General features: G+C 39.1%; 1 protein-coding gene and 1 long non-coding RNA gene across 2 annotated transcripts in view; one reads left to right on the top strand and one right to left on the bottom strand.

The window, feature by feature from the left end:
• The window catches only part of LOC121957789 (FH1/FH2 domain-containing protein 3-like), a 70,610-nt gene that overhangs the window by 21,943 nt on the left and 25,474 nt on the right, over positions 1–23,193 (top strand). The window contains 2 exon segments of the mRNA XM_042506567.1: positions 15,317–15,384; positions 16,414–16,519. Coding sequence (XP_042362501.1) covers positions 15,317–15,384; positions 16,414–16,519 — 174 coding nt within the window.
• On the bottom strand, positions 17,497–19,502 carry LOC121957790. Its single transcript, XR_006106794.1, has 4 exons — positions 19,459–19,502; positions 18,957–19,067; positions 18,180–18,314; positions 17,497–18,058 (listed from the first exon to the last, which is right to left on the bottom strand). It is a non-coding gene; the product is annotated as an uncharacterized LOC121957790 (long non-coding RNA).

Genomic DNA, 23,193 nt, shown 5'->3' with positions numbered 1-23,193 from the left:
ACCACAGCATTTTTTCCTGTAGCAGGGCTTGGCATTAAGACTTATTCAGGGCAAGTAAACTCTGTGTTCAGGAAAGTGGAATGCCTTGAGTGAAAAATAAATGTGACCTCCAATGTGATATTATACGAAAATAAATTACGAACAGTTACGCTTCCACCTGTGTTGTGTGCGGGAGTCTGTCTCACCACTAAGCATTGAACAGGACTCATGAGATAAATCTGACATACTCGACACTATAAAAATTAATGTTGGGGTTAACAATGTCATATACAACTAGGGTTACAGCGGTATAGTTTCAAGGTGGTATTAAAATTGACAATCATCATTAAATGTGCATTTTCTTATCTATAGTATTGAAAGAATGCAACAGACTGTCCGTCCAATCGCAGTGGAAAAGAGGCGGGACAAATACGGCTGTGAACAATTGTTACAGAGGACAAATACAAGGGCTGAACAACAATAACTGACATTTCCAGCTGGGAAAAGATAGACTTTAGTGGACACATGGCTCTTTTAAAGTAACAGCAGAGATTGCACGTCCACTGAGAATTTTGTCTAACAAGAGCATATCGACCAACCAGTCAACCTACAGCTACAGCCCTACTGGTTTCATTCAAACACCCTCTAATTCTGTTGTTTAACCCCTGTAACCCCTTTCTTTTCCTGGCCTGCCTGCTCTGCTCCACAAATCTATATTTACTCAGCTCAGCTTCACATACTGTTCATGACTCTTTGTTCTAAAAGACACCTGTGGCTTTGGCTGAAGTAGTTGTGCCTTATGATCTCCCTGTCTGCACGTGTATGAGTCAACAAGGATATTTTGCCATGAACTGTTTGCTTGCTCTTTGGCAAGTTTAGACCTGTCACTCAATCTGTTTTATCTGTGCATAGCCACGATATCATCCATGCAAATGTGTGTTTATGTGTCCGTATTTTGTTTTCACTATCTCTCCATCAGCAGTCATGCATTCAGAATACGCCCCGCTCTCTGTGTTTCGCAGAGAGAAAGAAGGAATGAGAAAATCACTCGAATAGTTTCCCCTCTACCCTCACCAGCAGCTGAGACCCCGAGGAGCTACTGAGAGCATTGCGCCCACATGAGTCATGCCTTAGTTACTGCTGTGGGAGATGAAGAGATGGGCTGATGAGGCATTAGGGATGGAGGTGTAGAGCAGTGGAAGTGGTGGAATAACTTTACAGCATTAGCTGCTGTAGAAAAGCCTGTAACATGCATCTATCCTGCAGCTGTTCTCCATTCCTACTGCAGTAGCACTCTTTAAGTTGTCTCTAACTGTAAATAACTTCTTTCTGACTCTAACTTTAGTCGTGCATCCGGTTGTAGAGGTGGACTCTGTACTTAACAAAGTTAAATAGAGTAGTAGCTGCTTGGTCCAGCCACGGGGTCCGAATTTCAGATTAGTTTAAGGTCCACACTTTAGAGAAATGATGATATTTTCAATTGAACAAAGTGTAAAAAACATGTGGGCTAAGAACACAATGAAATGTACTGCAAGAATAAAGTGCAATTACTTAAAACATAGTAAATAAATAGTCTGTGCGACCAAAAAAGTGTGTGTAATTGTTTCAAGACCAGTGACAAAAATGCTGCAAAGGCACAGCATGTTAATTGGCCAAATATTACCAAGGTCAGGAAGAAATGGCACTTCAAAATAAAGGCTTAGTGCCAGAAATTCACTATACTTTAAAATAAAGGGTTTTTTTTCCCCACATTCACATGGGGTCCATTCAGAATGGACCCGCAACCCACTTTTGGACCACAACCCACCAGTTGGAAATCACTGAAATACAGGAAGTCATAAGCAGATAAAAATAACTGAGCCACTGCTTACACTCAGTTGTCAGGCTTTACAATTCTATATTATGCAGTAAAACTACAATGTGATTATTTATGGCTTCCATGGTTTTGCTGTGCAATCCAGTTGTATGTTGCAGCTGTGTGTTTATAGTCACGGTGATCAGTTGCTGCTGTGGTGGATCTGAATGCTACAGTGTCTTGCCTTCTGTGGATGTGGCAGGGTTTTCCCTGGGCTCCAGTTACGCTGACAAACAGGAGCAGCCCAACTGTTGTGTGGTGGCAAAACACGCTCCTGTTTGAGGTTTGTTTTCCCAAATCGCAGTGCTTTTACTGGAAGAAAGTAAGAAATATATCACTACATATGTGCGTGTATGTGTGTGTGTGTGCCTCTGAGTGTTATGTCTGGGCTTGTTCTTATGTGCAACTGAGTGTGCCTGCACAAACCTCTGGCTGGTCTGTTTTAATCATTTTGAAACTATTACATAATGCAATAAAACATTACAATTACCACAAGCTAAACATCCAGAACACACACTGGAGAATCTGCGGGCTTGGCATCTCATCCAGCGTTGGGTTTAAGAGATGATGGGTTTAGGGGATGTGTGGAGAGAGATGGGGAGAGGGACGATTTCCAGGGAAATGGTAGATCACTTAGGGAGGGAAACACAAGGGAAAAACAAAGCAAGGAGGAAATGCACCTGCCAGACAGAGCAGCAGCTCCACAAGTTATGTCATAGCTCTGTAGTCTGCAAACTTACAGGTGAGGAGAGTGAAGAAAGAGAAAACTTTGGTTCAGTTAGTACAGTTCTGCCATTTTCTACTTAGTTTAACACACACTGTGCTTCTTAAGTCTCCGGACTTCAGACCAGAGAAGTGAAGGAACTGTCAGTTTAATTTAGAGAGTACTTTGGTTGCACTGCACTTTTGTATGCACTTTTTTAAAATCTACTAAGCCATAAACATTACAAATCATCAATATAAACGCATGCACTCTGCAGTATTGTACAGCAGTTTTATATCTTGTCTTTATTTATTTCATCTGCAGGTTAATTTCCCATTTGATCCAGAGGTTACTTAGAAAACAAATTTTCCCCCATTCTGTAGTTGTACTCTTTTATATCTGTCTCTCTCACTCACACACACACATACAGAATTAAAAGTCAAGTCTGTAAGTTTTAGGGGGATTTAGTGCCATCTAGCAGTGAGGACTGTAGATTGCAATGAGCTGAAATTCTCCCTCAGTAGTCATTATTCTGGTGGTTTTTGCTGAATGCCAAATAAGCTACAGAGGTCTCCTCCTTTCCAGAAATAAATGACCAGGTGATTAAAACTATTAAAAACGCTGAATAAAGCAATTTCATGTTACAAATTAATATTTCTCTGTTCGGTCCGTCAGAGACTGACCATTTGCCCAGCGACCCCTAATGCTTGTGCTTTTCTCTTACAACTTAAGATCCAGACATTCATGAGGTTTTTAACAGGAGCCAAATTATCCGCTGAGGTCTCTTCTTATCCAAAACAAACACACCCCTTGATTTTCAGTGGTAAAAACACTGAATACAGCAGTTTCACGTTAAAAAAACTAGAATGGCCCTATATAAAGCCAGTGTTTTGTTTGTCCATCCTCGGCTTCTGTAGAAACATGGCAGTGCTACATTGCAATCTCAGTGGACGAAGACCCCGTGTCGATATAAACTGCCTGTTCTAAGGTAATGAAATCAAAACAATTATTTCTTTTCAGTTGATCACACACTACAGAAAAGTACTTATTATTATGTATTCCATTTTTGCTCATACTTCCCTCTAGATCATACACGCTGGACTTTTAAAGGGCTTTCTAACCTCATCTATACAGTGTATACTGTGTGCCAAGACCAACAGACAGAACAAAGTCTCAAAAATTGGAACTGATTCGGTCTCTTCTCTGTCTGTAAATACACTTAACTGTGCCAGAACTCGCATATACAGTAGCTTTTGTTATATTTTATCATGTCTGCTGTATTAGGGTCACAAACAGAAATAAACTCTCTGCCAAGCAAAGGAGGAGTGTAATAACAGGCAAGTGTGGTATGAGTCAGAGCAAGATTTCACTCAGCTAATCCACTCAGCAAGCAGCATATATCCTCCAATATCCTCTCTATTTACTCACTCTGGCTGCTGTTAGTCTTACTTTGGATTCTGTGTCTACTGTGTTTGCTTTTCTCACTCTCTCTGTCCTTCCTCTCTTTTATGTCTGTCTTCCGCTGTCTTTTTATATAAGCTCCCCTTTTCTGTGTACTCAATCCAGCCAGTTTACTCTGACTTTCAAAAACACTGCCAAGATACATTTTCAAAGCCATTAAAAGAACAGTTTAGACACTTAAACCATCTTGAAATGATGATTTGGGGATCATTAAATAATTATTAATCATATCATAATCATTATATAATTACATCATCATCAGTGCTCATTATACTATTAACATATACACAGAGAAAGCTCTGGTTTCAGTTAAATTGTCTGCTCATCTGACTTTTTTGTCTTATTTCTGACACTGAATGTCATTGCACATGCCCAGTGACTCTCCATAACAATGCACTGTCATAGCTAATATGCAATTATAGTGCAACTCTGTGACATATTGTCATTTGCACGCAACAGTTGTAAAAGCTTCTAAGCTAAGCTTCGAATTTGCCATAAAGACATGAGAAGTATCAATCTTCTCATCCAACATCTCATTTTTTCAGTCTTGTTGCTGACATAGACTGCCATTGCACATGTCCAGTGGATCCAGTCAGTTAACGATGACATCAACAGCCAGCGTGAGACGTGAGAGAGGAAGAGAGAGACGGGGAGAGCGAGTGAGACAGGCGGGCAAAGGGTGAGGGAAGAGAGAAGGAAAACACTGGACGCTTGTTTCACACGTGCAGACTAGTATGTGGGATTGAGCAGCACAATATTTCCCACAATCAGCTATTGTGTCTGACTGCAAGCTGCAGAAAATCGGGTCACACTTTAAAACAATGCATTATCATAGATAAACATCACATAATAGTTGCATGCAATAGCTTTGCAAAAGTTGAATGAAAGGAATTTAGAAGTGTTAGACAGTCATCATAAAGAAGTATTTTTCATCACTGCAAAGTTTTTCGGCTTTGCACTTTGGCAGTTTTGCTTACAAATGAATATGTTAAATCGATATACGCTTGCTATCTCCAGCAGTAATTCCTCCTTTAGCCCATGTCTGATGCTGGTAGCAGAGACTTTAGGAAATATATTGTGTGTTTTATTGAGTTTGGAGGTGCTGGTAGATGTTTTAGTTACTTTTGAAAAAAGGCAGGCTAATTATTTCCCTCTGTTTCCAGTCTTTATGCTAAGCTTCCTGTAGTTTAGCATATGCCGTACACATGTGAAAGTAGTAATATTGATCTTCTAATCCAACTCTCAGCAAGAAAGTGTACGTGCTTAATATAAGAATGTGCTTTAAAATTATATGCTACCATAGTTGGGGAAAAATAAATCTGAAGCATTTATGAAAAAATGCAGTAAAAATAATTTCTTGTAAACTTATTCTAAAAACTATTATTGCAATAACACTATGACATAGAGGCGACAATGATCTCCACTATTAGTCTTATTTTTATAGGATTATTATTGAGGCTTCCATAAAGATTTTAGCCTGTTTTCCAACAGTTACATAGCTTAAAATTCATATCCAAGAATGATAGCCTAAGAAATCGGGCTGTAACAGTATAAGATTGTCATGGTACGATTATTATTATTATTAGTAGTAGTAGTAGTAGTAATAGTAGTAGTAGTAGTAGTAGTATGATTCAGAAAAAATGAAAACAGAAGGGTTAGTTTTTGTTGAACAAATATTTTTCACTATAATTAAGACTTGACAAATTTTTTTTAAAAATGGAAAATAACTGAAAAAAAGCTGACTTTTATATCATGGTGTACCTTAAAGTATATCACAGCAACCCTGCTAAGAAAACAAACTAAAAAAAAGAAGTCTTTTTTTACTTATACAGTGAAATGATGTACAATGATGTCAATATTGATGTGTGCATGTAATGAGTCTTCACTGTCCCTGTTGATACAGCATAGTTACTAAGATAGACTCTGTGTGTGAATTTAGACTGTGTAGCTGCTGTCGGGATCAGGCCTGTCATCGCCGTGATAACACATGTTGCCTGCAATAAAAGTTGGGTGTATTTGTGTTTGTGTTGTGGTGGCTATTCCTGTGTGTGTATGTGTTTGTGAACTAATTCGGAGGTGCCAGGTGCACATGAAGGGCGCAGGGCACGTTCTGCTCTTGGAGTATGTTGGGATGTACTGTTGTGAGTGTGAGCGAGTGTATGTGTGTGTGTGTGTGTGTGTGTGTGTGTGTGTGTGTGTGTGTATTTTTATGTTTATGTGGCAGTAAGTTTCCTTCCTGAAGACATCTGCGTCTGAGCTTCTCTCACAGCTAATGACCTTCATCAGGGTTCAAGGTTACAGTCTGAGAGATATTTAACTGCATGTGTGTGTGTATACATATGATAGTGTGTTTGTATGTTGTATAGCGCATATCAGTGTGTTAACTATAAAATATAGCAGCCGTTTGTTTCCACAAGGTGGATTTATGGGAACCATATAAAAGTTTGTTTTCGCTTACTCCCAAGTCTTTCCATTCACAGTACGTTTGCGTTTAGGCCTCTGTTGTTGTACTGTATGTACCTGTGGACGTCCACACACACTTGTGAGGGTACCGCATGTGTGTGTGGTAGCTCAGCCTAATGTATTCTCTGTCTACGTACGTCGCCATTCTTTAAATCTCCCGAATCCTACAGTGAAACCTTGGAGGTCTCACTCTCCCTTGCTCTCTTTTTACAAACACACAGAGACACACACACACACACACACTAAGCTCATGGGGCCTCTATCGTCATCTGTACCATCAGTCTCCAGTACTCATACTGTAGGCCAAGACCAACAGACAAAAAATAGACAGTCGCAAAATAACTGAGTTATCCTCAGCAGTCTGGCCTTTGCTGCCTGCCAACTTTTCCCTTTCACTTCACTTGACATGAGACTGAAATCATGCATTATTGTCCAAACAACATTCGATTATGACAGATTGATGGAGTATTTATTCTTGTAACTACAGATTAATGGACATGCCGCTGCACACATTTGTGCACACGAGAAAAAATACCTCCCAACAGTTTGCATATGAGCTCTGATATGAAATGCAGACCCACACTGAGAAATATTAAAAGGTCAATTTTAAAGGGATAGTGCAGATTTTTTTGAAGCGGGGCAGTACTTTTCCATAGACAGTATATTACAAACAGTAGATGTCAGTCGACACGCTCCTTATTCTGCCGTCAGACAGTGACAGGAAAATGAAGCTGTTGTGTCGCTCTCCTCAAAGCAAGACTCCATTAAGAAAAGCAGTAATTTAACTGTGAACATGGAAGCTGCTGGTTCACTGCAGTCTGGATCGGTTAATATTTTGTGTTGTGTCGCTTGGGCCTTCAAAAGGGTTAGTTTGGATTCACACAATAACACAAACTAACTGATCAAAGCAGTGATACATTAGCAGCTCCCATGTTCAGCGAGTTAAAATTATTTTTTATGTCAATGGAGTCTAGTTGCTTTGACAAGAGCATAGAAGGCGAACTGAAGCCGTTAATGGCTTCCCCAATCTGACGGGAAGGTAAAATGGTGAAAATACTCTCAGTGGCTAAAATATTGTTTGTTGTTGACTTCCGTCAACAGCAGCACATTGCTCGTTGGACTCCAGCCTGCTTCTCCAAACTGGGGGGAGGGGGGCTATCATCTACTGTATGCAAAACACTGACTCTGGATAAGTACCGCATACAATCAACCCTCAAAACTTTTAAACTATCCCTTTAAGGCGTTGTTAAAGTTTTGCATTGAGTTGCCTTAAAACAAATCTGCCAATAGTTTGAAATTCCTTGTTTTCAGCTGGAAACAAAATTTTTTTCCTGACACGGCTAAAAATTTACAGCCAATGAGAGAAATTGTATCATTCAGATGACTCAATTTTTCCTTGATATATAGAGCTACAGGGCAGCGCGCAGTGTGCACTGCATGACCCGGGCAAAGATTGAACCCAGTATCTGGGCTTGATACAGTATGTTGGATACCCAACCCGCCTATATTTAGCATGATACCAGCACACAGAGGGAAAGACTTCCTAGGATTAAATCAGGCTCTGCGACGTGCCTTTACACCTAATGCTCCTCTCACTTCTTTATTTTAGATCCCACCAAAGGCCTAGTCTGAACGCCAACTGACTGATTGGCCCAGACAGCCGTGTGGAGGCTTTTTTAGAGGGGTGCAATGAAATCCTCCAGAGTCAGCGGTTATAACTGGGCTTAAATGCAGGACCACCAGCTGTGTCCCACCCCTCTCTCGCCTGACCCATAGACAGTTGTGCCATCCTGAAAAATATTACCCTTGGTTGACCTCAGTGCATGCTTATCTGTAAATTTCCTGTGACCCCAAAGGATGTGTTACACTGAAATAATTCCCCCCCCTGATCAAGTTCACATATGTTGAACCTTTCCCAAACCACCCCCTACACCCTCTCCCTACCCACTGCCAGTCCGCCACATGAAGTGCTGTCTGAAACCAACTAGCAGGGAGTGGAAGTGGGTTATAAACCCTGCGACAGCTAGACTGCCGCAGTGCCGACTTATTTAACACATGCAATGCCATATTGTGTTCATCATGATGATGCTTCATACAAATAAAGGCCCGTGTGACTGATTTTAGGAATGTATACTGCTCAAAGACAGACATTTAACATTGTTATTTAGACATTAACATCTTAAGTGCTGCATTGTATAGTAGCAGTCATGTTTATTTTGCAAAAACTGAGCAAATTGTTCCAGATGAAATGAAAATGACAAAATGTTTACAAAAGAAAAAGAAACGTCTCTGGTGAATCTCAAGACTTGTTTTATTACTATTTATTTATTTTTATGTATTTTTATGTAATGTATTTGCTTAGGTTATTTATTTCGTAATTTTACTATTTATTCTATTTTTATTTTTTTTAATGGCAAAGGGATAATAAAGCCTACCAAAATTCCAGTAAACTTTAGCAAAGCCTGCAGATCAAATAAAAGAAAAACATCAAATAGGAGAAAGCTTTATTTTTCTGCATGGTTACCAAATATTATGACAACTCCTTTTTCCAGAGGATGGTTTGTCCCAAAGCTTGCTGCTGTAGTTACACCCTACACCCTGATGGAGGGTGCTTCATTTAATTTAAAAAAGGTGACTACAAACAAAGTGACACAGAGTGGGAGTGGATAGCATTCGGTTTTGGAAAGGCCCTGTAAGTATTAGCTGCTGTAGTAGTGGGCCAATCACATGTGGCATTAAATCAAAGAATGTTTGTTGGCTGCAAGCAAAATCATACAAATACTTATTTTTTCTAGATCCGGGTACAGAAAGGAGAGAATGCAGCAATCGTTTGACAGGAGAAATTTCTATATTACTCTGTACTAGGTTATCTTGGTCAGTACCTGAAAGGTATCAAGTACAGATACCTATCTGTATCTATAATGCTTATAAATGACTGTGATGCTCTTGTAATGAATGCCAAATAATTTCTTATTTTTTTCTCGATGTGTCCTCGCATTTTTTTGTCGTCAGTCTGCAGAATCTCACCTGCATTTCACCGTTTCCGTAACCAGATTGACTTTAAGAAACATCTGCTGAGCTGGCTGCCTATTGTTAAATCTGAGGATTAAGCATAGTCGCACTAAACTGTTGCTGCCTTTTGCTGACGCCAACTAAGCAGAGTTAGACCTCAGTCAACTGGGGACACTGGGATTTTGCATTTGATGTGTAGCAGCATTACAGCAAAGCACAGTGCAGTTTTGAGTGTAATTGCTGTGGATTAGGCCTAATGTAGCCTCAGCTGGCCTGCGTGTTTTTCTGTTTGGAGATGTGTAGATGGTACAGTAAATGTTGAGGGATTAGTCAAAGCTGAAGGGTCACAGCACTAATCTCATTACGACAGTAGGGGAAGGAGGGATCTGACCACTCCTGAACGACTTAGCAGACAGCCTCTGCACCGGGGGAATCCCTGTTTCACAGCAGAGGACACTCCCACGCACAGATGCGCACATGTGCTAATGCACATACACGTTCTTCCAGTGTGTTTTTCTGCTATATTCTGAAAGAAATGCACGTGGTAATTAATCCATACATCAAATCGTTTTAACAGGACTTTACAGAAGATGCAAGTAATGACATATTATTATTATATATGTGGGATTTTAACTTGTGGTGTTAAGGATGTAATAGACTTTTTTTTGATAAGGCTTGAGAAAGCCCACAGACACTTTGTTTACAATTTATAGGTTTTGTGTGTTGTTAGATATCATTAGAGATGTGCGTTTTACATGAATCAATTGAGTCAGCCTTAGAAATAAGTGGAAATAACATTCTTATTCTGCTGGCTGATTTTTTTCTCCCCCGCTTTAAGAAAATTTAAAAAATTTAAGATGGAATACGGGACTAAATGACTCGTTAAAGGCTCACATATTGCAGTGCATGTGAGGTCATGGTGAAACAGTGTGGACAAAAACTGCCAGTCGTCCAAAACAAAACAGTAAAACTCCAAGCAAACCTATAAATGAAATGTGCCTAGCTGTCTTTCCTTCATCTGTCTGTCTGCAGTTAGGCACTGGCTTACACATGGGCTTGTGCACACACACATATGCACAAACCACAATGACACATCCCAGTGAGTGTTTCAGCTTTTCTTGTGACAATAATAAAACCTAGGGCCAGGAAAAAAGGAGAATGACCAGCAGAAGACACGTGGACAAATCCGCCCTTTAAAACCCATCTTTTTGCAATTCTTCTCTCCTTGCTCTTCACTTACTCCCATATCGACTCTTCTGTCTCTTAGTCCAGTGAATGGCATTTGATAAGAAGTTTGTGTTTTGCTATTATATCAGTCTCCCTTTATAGAAATGCAGACATAAAGTAGTGTTGTTAGGCCAAGCTGTTTGGCCCGGAGGTTAAGGCCATTTGTTTGAAGTATTTCCAGCTTGAACGCACCATCACTCCAGACCCGCAGTGATAGGACAGCTGGAGACTTTGTGCCAATGGGAAAGTGGCCCATTGATTATTTAGCGTGTCAGATTCTGTTTACTCTGGAGAAGAAGGGTAATTATGTTGACGAAACTCTGTTAGCAACTGTCAAGTGATTACAGGGTATCGCCAGGACAACATTCATGTTGGCATGAAAGACTGTTGGTTGAACTGTAAAAAAACACTTTAATAGGTTAAATAAAATTATTGAGGAATTCACTCACTGTTTTTGTATTTAGAAAATGAAGACATTTGATTAAAGAAAATCTATGATAGAAGGTTTTTGTCTTTGGAAAAAAAAATAAAATTACCTCACCCAAGTGGCAGAATTTGTCACTTAACTCACAAAACAATATGTAAATATTATAGTAATATAATATTATATCATAGTATAATGGTATTCATTCCTATAGTAGCTTAATTATGAAGGTGGTTAATTTTCATATAAAAACAGTGTGATGGTGTTGAAGTTTTGTTTGTTATAATGTGACCTGACAGCTTATCACATACTGTACAGCATCTGTATCCAGCGAGGATAATAAATCACTAGCAGGTCCTTAATTGGTCCTATGCATATTACTTGACCAATACGCCTAATATTTTTTGTGCACATGTGTGACTGTACGCTGAAGAACCTCTTGTTGCAGTGATTCACAATTTTTAACATTTCATACCGTCATTGACTGCTCACTTCTCTGGACTGGCGTGTAGGGACCGTGTGTTTTCCGGAAATCGACTCGGCTAAACGAAACAAACCCTATCATCTGTCGCAGGTCACATTTTGGCCTTTGTTGTTGTTTAAAGCCTGACATTTATATAAAAGTTTGGTCCCTATAAATACACATAAAAAAAACAACTGCTCCACTTGAAGGAATCTCAGTCGACTGAGGGTCTCCGACTGATGATTCGAATGTCCAACTTTTGAGAGGCAGCCCTTAAAAAATACATTCATCCTCATAATTATTTTGTATATGTCACATACAGCGCCTGCTAGCAGGAAAACTGTCTGCTCTGGGCTCTGTCAAAAGCAGACAAGGCATGTATTTTTATTAGCTTCTGGCACTTTTGTTATTATTTTGGCACTCTTTTGGACGTTGAAATTGTCTAGTGTGCCCGCAGTCAGCTCAGGCAGGTGCGTCTCACCTGGAACACGGTCACTTGGCAGAGATCTGAGTGCACTTTTCTCGTCAGTGCGTGTTTATTTACATTGTTGGTAGTTGTCCCTCTAAACTCCAGCTAATTATAATGCCCACCTTTTCACACCTGACTGCATCATCAGCAGTACGGAATGAATCAAGACAATTTTAAGGCTTATCGCTGCTGCTGACATGCTCCTGATGGACAGCAGACGTTTTGGTAAAGGTTACCCTGACAGCCACACTCACAGGCGGATGAAGAACATGAACATTACACGTGACCGACTGAATCAAGCGTCGACCCTCAAGGGTTAGACAGAGTGTTCCCCGCATCAGTGAGTGGCCACTTGATTTCCAGGGAAACCTTGAGAAACGAGAGCGAGGAAATCAGACCAGGAGTTGAAAGCTGAGCCAGTCTGTTGTGATTTGTCGAATGAGGTCATTGCACCTGCCACCAAATAACATTAAACCGAATGAAAGGTCGTATATATGTTTGGCTAATCATTGTTTGAGCAGATAGATTTTTGAATTTAACAGAAGATTTTGTGTTTAAGTAAGCACATTGTGGTTGTTTGTCCCTTTTAACCCCTTGAAACACATAAATAACTTCAGAAGAAATTACTCAAAAATTAGCTATAAAAAAAGAAGTAGTACAAGTAAAAGTAAAAGTAAAGTAAGTAAAAGTACAAGAAAATTGCCTAAAAATTAGCAGAAAGAAAAGTACAAAACAAAACAAAGACAAACATGTAAATATTAATAATAATAATAATTCTGTAAAATAATTTAAAACATACAGTCATAATTATAAATCTAGTTGTGGAACATTTTTCCCTAGCTTATTATAAAAAAAAATCCAAAATGACCAATATCCTGCAATTTGCAATGCACTTCTTGTCAAGTTGCTCATTGACTTTTCCCCATATTTTCACAAGAAAGCAAACCAATTTGCTCATGGTTCGAAGGTTTAAATACTTTTGAAGGGGTCTGAACGCAGCACAAGAACAGTGTCAAAGTTTCAAAAGTTAAAGGGTTAACTACCAGGCTTTCAGCTAGACTAGCTTAGAAAATGTTAAAAATCAACATTTTATATTATTCAAAAGGCATAGCAGAGACATGTATGTACTTTGTGTATTTTTGGAAGGGGACTTCCACGATTTAGGCTCTCTCATTGGTCGCCTGTGCCTTCATTACCCAGAAGCAATTGGCTTTCTTTCCTCAAATCAAATCCTGGTCTGTTCACTCGGTTGCCCCGTTCCTTTCCTTTTTTTTCTTTTCATTTCCCTCCTTTTCTTTTCTTTTTCTGTCCTGTCTGTCTTAATCTTAGTCCCCCTCTTTCATACTGATTTTGTTTCCTCTATTCTCTCCTACCGTAGTTTTTGCTTTTTTATTGAGTTTGGAGTCACTTCTTTCCTCACATTGACACTCATCGCCAGTTCATTTCATAAATGCGGCTGCTGAACTCACAGAAAGGGTCCTGCAGATGGAGAGACAGACTGGACTGTAATTCTTCGTCTGTGTGCAGAATAACGATTTTGACCCCGGCCTTGGGTTAGCCTCGTCTAGCTTAGTGACAGTTACCACTGTGCTCCAGACAGCAGGCCTTTATCTCTGCACACTTTTAACCCCCTCCTGATGCACTGAAGGATTTGTCATCAACATGCAAACTCTGGATTTACACACACAGACTCCCAAACCCCCTGCTGACACAGAGTTGAACACACAACTGTTCATACACACAAACGGACAGTATGAACACTCAACTGAGCAGACTTGCAGACTTGCTGAGCAGATTGAGCTTAATGCAGAGCACTTAAAATACTTGTATATGCAGGGGAGCAGAAAGACAAATGATGGAAAGTATAGTAACATTTAGAACAACAGTGTTAAGTACAGCCCCATTTTTCAAAGATTTAAGGTTAAGGCTTTTGTATGCACTCAGTAGATACATTTCTCTCAAATTTTGGTTGCAGATTTATTAAAGGTTGTCCTAGTCAGCACTTCTCCGTGTTATACATCCACCCTCTCACATCCAGCGTCTTTACTTGTAAGATCATCTGAGATCAGCCATCAGAGCAGCTGCAACAATTGGTTCGTACAATTGAAGATTTTTCTGCACAGAACCAGGGTCTTGACCTGACAGCAGCTGTGCAGTCGTTAGGCCGTTTGGATGTGCTGCCAAATTCAATGAAACGATATTGGAGACAGCTTATGGTAGTAAAATGAACACTCACAGCCAACAGCTTTTGGGGACACTCCTCCAGTCAGCCTGCCAATTGCCAATCCCTCAAAACGTGTGACATCTGGGACATTGTCTTGTGTGATCAAACTGCACTTCTCAGAGTTGCCTTTAATTGTGACCATACCGAGGCACGCCTGTGTAGTAATGATGGTGCTTAATCAGCATTGTGATATGCCACACCTGACAGGTGGATGGATTATCATGGAAAAAGTGCAAACTAAAAACAGATTTTAACAAATTTGTGATCAAATACATGAGAAATATATCTACTGAGTGCATGAAAACAGCTTTGGGTGTTAAACTTTAAACTGTAAAAAAGGGAAACAAAAGTGCTATTTATGTTGCCATAAAAGATACGAAATACCTGGTACAGCTCAGAGTCGCAATTTACAACAGTTTAAGAGTCTGTAATATGATAGAAGTATATTAATAATGTCTTTGTGCTGAAGGATAGAAATAATAAAGGCTAAATGTCAATGTATACAAGCTCATGGTCGTTGGTTCTGAGTGCTTTCCGTGTCGTGACCTGAATACCTCACCGTTGAAGTCCGGCCAGCAGCTCATTAACATTCCAGTACAACTCTAATCACCACTGCAACGTGTGTGTGCGTCCCTGTGTGTTTCTGTGTGTGTGAGAGAGAGACCATGCACGTGTTGCTCAGGGAGTGAGGACGCGGCGAAAGTGTGTGATGAAGTGCCTGCCTCAGGTGATCAGAGCGCAGCAGTGTGATTGGTTCCATCGACTTATTGTGCAACTTTTGCACAGCTGAGACTCATTTTCCTTCCAAGTTTTATTGATCTCGTCATGAAGCACATGAGGATTGTTGAGAGATGAAAGGTGCACAGGGGAATACAAACAGATTGTGACAACAAGGACTTGTTTCAAGATCTAAACATTTAAAAAAAAATCATCTTCACATTTTGTATGAGCTTTATGAAATGGGTTACTCTACTAAGCCTTGTTACAGTTTGTTCATTATAGACAAATAACCTCTGCTTTGTTTCTCTCTCTCCAGAAAGACTGTATAACTCCAATGGACGTGACTTGAGGAGGGCTCTGTTCTCGCTAAAGCAGATTTTTCAGGTAACACACACATAATTCACATGCAGCTACTGTCAGTTTGTTGTTGCAATATACAGTTAGTGATTGTGGCCACCGTGCGCCTCCATGATGACAGGGATCTCCATCAACGTGGCATTTCTCTCCCTGTGTGTGTATCTGTGTGGGTGTGTGTAAGTCTGTGGGTGTGGGTGTTTGCATTTGTGTTTGTGTGAATCTTTATTTTAAGATGAGAGGAGTCCGTTTCTAGAGCACTCACGCACACACAAGGAGACACAGATATAGTTCAGCAAAAAACAGCAATGTGAGAACCTTATTTTATAGATATTACAGCAGCATGTCATTTTACTTGTTGGTATCACAGGTACAGTTTGCACCCACTTTAAAGGCCCCAAAAATGTGACCATGTGACGGGAGCTTGGAAGTAAATGATGGCAAATGCAGTGACATTGATTTACCAGTTTAATAAAAACACCCATTACATGTCCTCATCATTTCACTGCTGCTGCATAAAGCTTTGGTCAGATACAATACAATACTTTATGTTTCATGCTTAATTTTAGTGCACCTGAGTGCAATATTAGTGTAGGAGTCAAACAACTGCCTTGAAGGTTTTGACATAAGAGATGATCTGTCACAAACAACAAAAAAAAAATTAGTTGTTGTTGTTGTTGTTGTAGTGCGTGCATGCATGCAAGCTGAACCGGTGGGGGATTGAAAGTTCCTGTACTGTCAATGGAAGTCCTGGTCCTGCACATTACTGACATCATGTGGTAACAGAAGAGAATGCAACAGGAGTACAATTAAATGCAATTTGGAGTTGTGGGGGGGATTTTATTTGCATCTTTTTAAGTGTGCTGCCAGTCTATATTCTCATAAGTCAAGTCAAGTCAATTTTATTTATAAAGCTCATTATCACAAAACACAGTTTGCCTCAGAGGGTTTTACAGCGAACTACATCCCTCTGCCCTTAGACCCTCTCATCATCTAAGGAAAAACTCCTGAAAAAGAACTCCCGTAATGTATAAGCTCCATTTTTTTTTTTTATTTCAGGATGACAAAGATCTGGTCCATGAGTTTGTGATGGCTGAAGGTCTGACGTGTCTCATCAAGGTGGGAGCAGAGGCAGACCAGAACTACCAGAACTACATTTTAAGAGGTATAGTTTCTGTCGCTCTCTGATCACTATAATCACACATAGGATTGCACATATAAATGCTGGCATGTATGTCAAATGTATGTATTACATTGCTAAGGTAGCGAAAAAACAGTACATATTATTATATGTGTATATATATATATATATATATATATATATATATATAGTTATTTATCTGTAGATCTAAACAAATAAGCAAATATTTGTGGAAAAAGATTAAATGCAAATGTTGTCAGTGACTTGAAAGAAGAAAATATAAATGATAGCATTGTCATGAAGAACAGGAAACCAAATCAAGGAGAGAGTTGCACTACAAAAGTTGGGTTTTCTAAATACTGAGCTCAAACCTCATTCAGTGAGAGGAAACCATATTTCACAAACCCAAAACATGTTTCTGTGAAGGAAAATACAGTGTGAAAAACTATTCCATTGAGGCTTGAAAGGAAAACTATTTCGATATCAACTTTATTTTCTGCTGTCTTTAGATCATTTGTCTGTTATTAGGTTTTAAGATTTGCCTCCTTGATCTGTGCTTGTACTTATACCTCATTGTACAAAGAAGGTCTGTGTTTTCTTTACTTTAAACCGTATCAGCCATTTGTATTATAACTTATATGCTCAGCACAGTTTCACATAAGGCACATTTTTTTTTCAGCCAGCAGTTAAACTGTTCGAAACACCCCAGCACCAATAAAACACTGACGGGAAGAGAATTCACAAACCTTTATTCATAGTAAAATCCCAAATGAATCATTGATACACATTTTGCAGGTTTAACAAGGAAATTAAATTACGTTAATTTAAAAAGAATTTACTGTGCAGTATATCATCAGTGATTGATTTTCTTAATGTTTGTAAACCACAAGACTCTACAAATATTTCTCATTATAGCTGGTAGTTATTAATGCACCTAAATACTTGGTTGCAAAACAGTGATTCTCTATAACAGAAAAGAGAGTAGAAAACATTTACTTATTATCTCTGTACAGATTAATGTTGACACACAGTAATAACAGAAAACAGTGTGTTCATATAGGACCCCCATCATTCATAGTTAGAAATTGATTGATTAAATGAAACTTCAGACCTTTAACATAAAGTCTGCTTATTTACTAAAGCTAGTGTGTTCTGTAAGTTAAGTAAAAGTTTTACTGTTGATGATTATCCAATGCAGCAGTTTGGGACACAGCTTTGTTAATCAGGTTATACAATGGATTGAAAATCAATGTAAATTTTACATCATGAAGAGAGTCGAGTTATAGACACAGGAAACAGGAGCTCTTGAAAGCCCCCTGAGCAACAATTTGACACTTGCTCTGGCTCTATTTCAACAGTGTTAGACATGAAGAATAGAACAAATGAAGAAAACCACCAGGAGAACCAGCATTGTTAAAACCGTCATTATCAAACTCTCCACTGACTTTTGTCCTTCTGCTTTGTTGTGACTTCTGATGATGCCTGAGGCTTCATCCAAGCTTGTTCCATGGTAGGAAACTGGCCTTTGTTCACGTACAGAGCGACCCCTCCATCCATCTGTGCCTTAGTAGACGTTAGAAAACAAATCATCTTTAGTATTTATTTAAAGAATGTGGACACATTGATTCACTTGCTCTGGCTCTACTTAAATGTCCAAACTGCTGAAAATAGTGAATGAAAAAACCTTCAGGTGAACCAGTGTTATGGATGCTGTCATCATCACTGTCATCATCACTGTCATCATCACTGTCATCATCAAAGTTGCGTCCATGGTTGGAAACAGACAAATCTCCAGGTACAGAGAGACTCTTCCGTAAGCCTGCGCCCAAGTAACAATGAGGAGACAAAACATCTTTAGTTCTTATTTACAAAGAGATTAACAATCACAAACTCAGTTAATTGTCTTATTTTTTCCCCATCAGTCTTAGTTATTTCAGACAAACTAATCTTGTGTAAAATCACAGAATTATTGTAGTTTTGTAGTAAATTGTGTGTTCATGTAAGACCCTTATAATCCCAGTAAGAAGCTGAGTTTTCAGACCCTTTAAATAATACATTATTAAAATCTGTTATTGTATGTTTGAAACAGTCCTTTAATGTGTAAGTGTTGCTCTTTCATCACAATGATTTTTGACACAGCTTTGTTAACTAGTTCCTCCATTGGATTGAATGTCAGTGACAACTTTGAATTGTGAAGACATTACGATAACAGACACAAGAAACGTGAACCTCGAAGGGATCACAGTGGAAATAAGCCTTTGGGCTTTATTGTCATACCTGACTTTTACTTTTTTTTTTATCAATTGCAGCCTTGGCTGAGCTGGTGTTTCTATTCTAAAATTAAATTATCCAATGAAATCAGTCAATCTGAATTATGATCGTGAAAGGTGTTACATCAGCAGACAATAAGACACCTGCTCTTGCTCTATTATTTAAACTGCAGAGTAGAATGAACCAATACCGTCAACAGCATCATGGCGGTTGCTTTTGTTGTTGTTTAATTCCTGTATCAGAATGCCGTAAGGTTGAATGGAGCTCTCCACGATCTTCTTCTCCTCCTCAGCAGACGTTCCTTTATCAACAGGAATGAGCCAGTAGTTAGATCGTCGGCAGATCTTTCTCTTTTTAGGATTAATTCGATTTTGCAGAATCACTTTGTAACGTTTCCCTGTCGTCTCTGATAGAAAGGTCGTGGCATATGCCTCTCTCTCAGCTACATCTATGTCTGGTGTTGAGTAGATTCCTCTTCCCATACAAATCTCCAAATCCTGCTTTGTAGTGACTCCTGATGATGCCTTTGGCTCTACCTAAGCTTGTTCCATGGTAGGAAACAGGCCATTCTCCAGGAACGGAGTAACTCCTCCATCCGTCTGTGCCCAACCAGGTGTCTCCGTCTGGATATTTACCTTTGACCTTTAAGGCCATGCGGTACCAGCCTTTTGGACGCTCATATAGCTCCTTACCTCTCAGGCACACAGATGAGTCAGAGAGATTTGTGAAGTCAAAGTCATACATTTCATCGAAAAAATTCTTCCTCATCGATGAAAAGTTCCTTCACATAAGCCTTTCGTTTCCCAGTGATGTTGTAGAGATGGAAGTCGTCAACTGACAAAATACTTCCTGTGGCTGTTTGTCCTTTCTTGTCATAGGGTTTAACAATTTGTCCAAGAATTGACGACAAAACTTCAACTTTCAAATTTGAGTCCAAATACATGGTTGTGGAGGATGACAGCAAAGTTGTTGTTACCTTCTCTTGTTCACGGTGTGTTTGAGCTGACCTCTTTTCATAGAAACTTTTATAAGAGAGTTATTTTCACTTTCAGTTTGACTCATGGTTTGAATCTACGTTGGATAACATGCTCAGCAGAAACCGGAGTTTCATGTTTTGTCCTGTTTGGAGTGTGGAAAATTCAAGAGATAATGGATGTTAGAGGGTGACTTTCCATCAATACCAGAAAATCTGGTTAGACATTACAGAAGGAGTGGCACTGCAAATGTTGTTTTTGTAAATGTTGAGCTCAAAGGTCATTCAGTGAGAGGAAACTACTGTATCTCTAATGTACAAAGAAAACTAACAACCTGCTCATTTATGTGATAGAAAATACAGTTAAAACAACACCACTGAGGCTTGAAAAGACAATCATTTCTATAAAGCAGTATTTACTTTCTTATTCAGATCTTTTTTCTGTCATAAGGACTCAAGAAATCCTTTTTAAATCAAATCTTTTCACAAAGAGGTCTCTGTTTTCTTTACCTTGAATTTTATCAAACCATTTGTTTAAGGACTATGGTAAAAGCACAATAACAGAAGACACCTGCGTGGTCTGTGTCAGCCAACAGCCAGTTTTATTTCAAACTTCACTCACTACATTGTCTCACTACATTCTGACACTGGTTACACAAACTTTACCAAGTTGATTAACGGTAACATGATTTGCGCTGCCTCATTTGAATGAAACTCACAGCACAGAAAATGCTTGACATAGTACGAGCGGTTACAGTTTGAATTGCTTTTTGTTTCAGACACTGTTGAAATGAATGAATGAATTGCTTGAACTCATAAAGCATGGTTTCTTGCCTTGTGAACTTGCTTTCGTGAATCTGAAAATTTGTCATTATAATTCTAAGATTAATCATGTACCCAGCTGTTTTTCTATGTATTTTTTTCCAGGAGAGCAAAGAACACATTCCTTAAAAGCAAGATAAAACTATCATCAATATTCTCAGTAATAAAAGCACAAATATTTTGCCAGAAATTCTTCACAATTCAGCAAGGCCAAAATAAATACACAATCGAAAAACATGATAAAACCTACAGTTCACATCAATACGCTTTCAAATCAGTCAGCCATAAATACTTCAGTGTTTAATACAGCATTTTTGTAAAACTATGGAAAAAGCTTTGTTAATTGGTTTATACGTAAACATTTAGTGCCAAACTTTAAGATGGACGCAAGAAAAAGCAAGTAATCATACGCAGAGAATAAAGCAACTGAGAAAACGATACCTTACTCTAATTAAACAGCGCTACAAGCACGAAGTTCAAACGAGTATATGAGTAATTATATCGTCACCAGTAGTGTCATCATTTTTGTCTTTAATGTTCAAGGGGTTTAATTTATTGTTATTCTACCACACAGGGTGGCCGAATGAAACGCAGTTGTACTGAAATGCAGTTGTATTCCTTTTCGAGCTACCCCCCCAAAAAAAAACAATATTTTATTTTTGAGTGGATGAGGATACAACGGACTTGAGGTGTCTCTTAGCAGGCACCAATAACTGCCTCTGTACTCTGGGGACACTGGTTTTGCCTGTTGGATGGATGCAGGGTAAACAGGCTGTTGCTAGGATGTGTTTTATCACAGTTACCATCATCGTCGCTTATTTCTTTAATCAGAATGCCATATGGTCGAATAGAGTTCTCCACTAGGTATTTCTCCTCCTCCGCAGTCACTTCTTTGTGAACACAAATAAGCCAATAGTCAGATCGCTGGCAGATCTCTCTAAAGAAAGGATAATTCGATTTTGCAGAATCACTTTGTAACGTTTCCCTGTCGTCTCTGATAGAAAGGTCGTGGCATATGCCTCTCTCTCAGCTACACCTATGTCTGGTGTTGAGTAGATTCCTCTTCCATACAAATCTCCAAATCCTGCTTTGTAGTGACTCCTGATGATGCCTTTGGCTCCACCTAAGCTTGTTCCATGGTAGGAAACAGGCCATTCTCCAGGAACGGAGTAACTCCTCCATCCGTCTGTGCCCAACCAGGTGTCTCCGTCTGGATATTTACCTTTGACCTTTAAGGCCATGCGGTACCAGCCTTTTGGACGCTCATATAGCTCCTCACCTCTCAGGCACGCAGACGAGTCAGAGAGATTTGTGAAGTCAAAGTCATACATTTCATCGAAAAATTCTTCCTCGTTGATGAAAAGTTCGTTCACATAAGCCTGTCGTTTCCCAGTGATGTTGTAGAGATGGAAGTCGTCAATTGACAAAATATTTTCTGCGGGTGTTTGTCCTTTCTTGTCATAGGGTGTAATGATCTGTCCAAGAAGTGAAGATAAAACTTCAGCTTTCAAATTTGAGTCCAAATACATGGTTGAGAAGGATACGGGTTTCTATCGTCTTCTCTCAGTGTGTGTAGCTCTGTTCACTTGTCACAAGAACTTATATTCAACGTGGTAAAATTAGATTAATCTCTTTCACTTTCATTGTGAAAGTTTGGATGGAACTCAATCCGTCCTGTCTTTTGAGATACAGCAACAGCAGGGACTGACTGGAGGACAAACGCAGTTGCTTTTCCTTTAAAAGGGCATGAAGTATCATCAGTATCATGCACTGCATATAGTGATACTTCTTCGCTATCACAGTTAATGCTTTTACGTTTAATACACTGTTATTTAAATAAACCATTGAAGCCACTGAATTTTATTTGCGCACAGGATGGCAGACAACAAATTTCTGCTCAATTCAAATGAAACATCGCACCTATCGCACAGAACATGTTTCAAACGCCTCTCCTATCGGTCTTTTTTCCATGAAATCTTTTAGATGTGTGTTGCAAAGCTTTTTACCTACTTGGGCACTAAGTAAAGTCCCAAACATACTAAACCAACACATTCACGTTTCATCAAATCTTCTCTGTCTCATCCAAAAAGTTGCACATGAAAACACAACCACGACCAAAGACTACAGCCGGCAGCCAACCAGCACGTATGTTCTACACCTGCGTAAGAGGAAATAACTCTCCGTACCAGCAGGCAGCGATTGTCTGTAAACACCATAAGAAGAAAATATAGAAATTAAGAAAATATAAAACACTGAGTGAAAAGGTTATTCAGCACAGTTACGGTGTGTGCTTTAAATATTTAGCATGGAAGAAAAACAACTGCTGAGCATATAAAACTTATGACATGCTTCTTTCTGTGATGGGGAAGACCTTAAGAATGAATGCCACAAAGGCTTGAAGGCAATTACTTTTCCAAATAATTCCTTTTTTTGCTTTTTGTGATTTTGCCTTAAAGACTCCAAGCGTAAAAAACGAAACTTAGTCCTTGAAGGTTTCCCCTGTTATTTATAGCTACGGCTGCACATAGTTGTTGGGTGTGCTGAGTTTGTTTACAGCAAGTGTTGAATCATCTTTCTGTATTTGGCCCGTCTCTCTCTAACTTTTTGTTTCTCTATTATCCCTCTTTCTCAG

Source organism: Plectropomus leopardus, chromosome 18, assembly GCF_008729295.1.
Source record: "Plectropomus leopardus isolate mb chromosome 18, YSFRI_Pleo_2.0, whole genome shotgun sequence".
Lineage (NCBI taxonomy): Eukaryota > Metazoa > Chordata > Actinopteri > Perciformes > Serranidae > Plectropomus > Plectropomus leopardus.
Note: the sequence above shows the minus strand (reverse complement) of the source record. Positions and strands in the feature narration are given on the sequence as shown.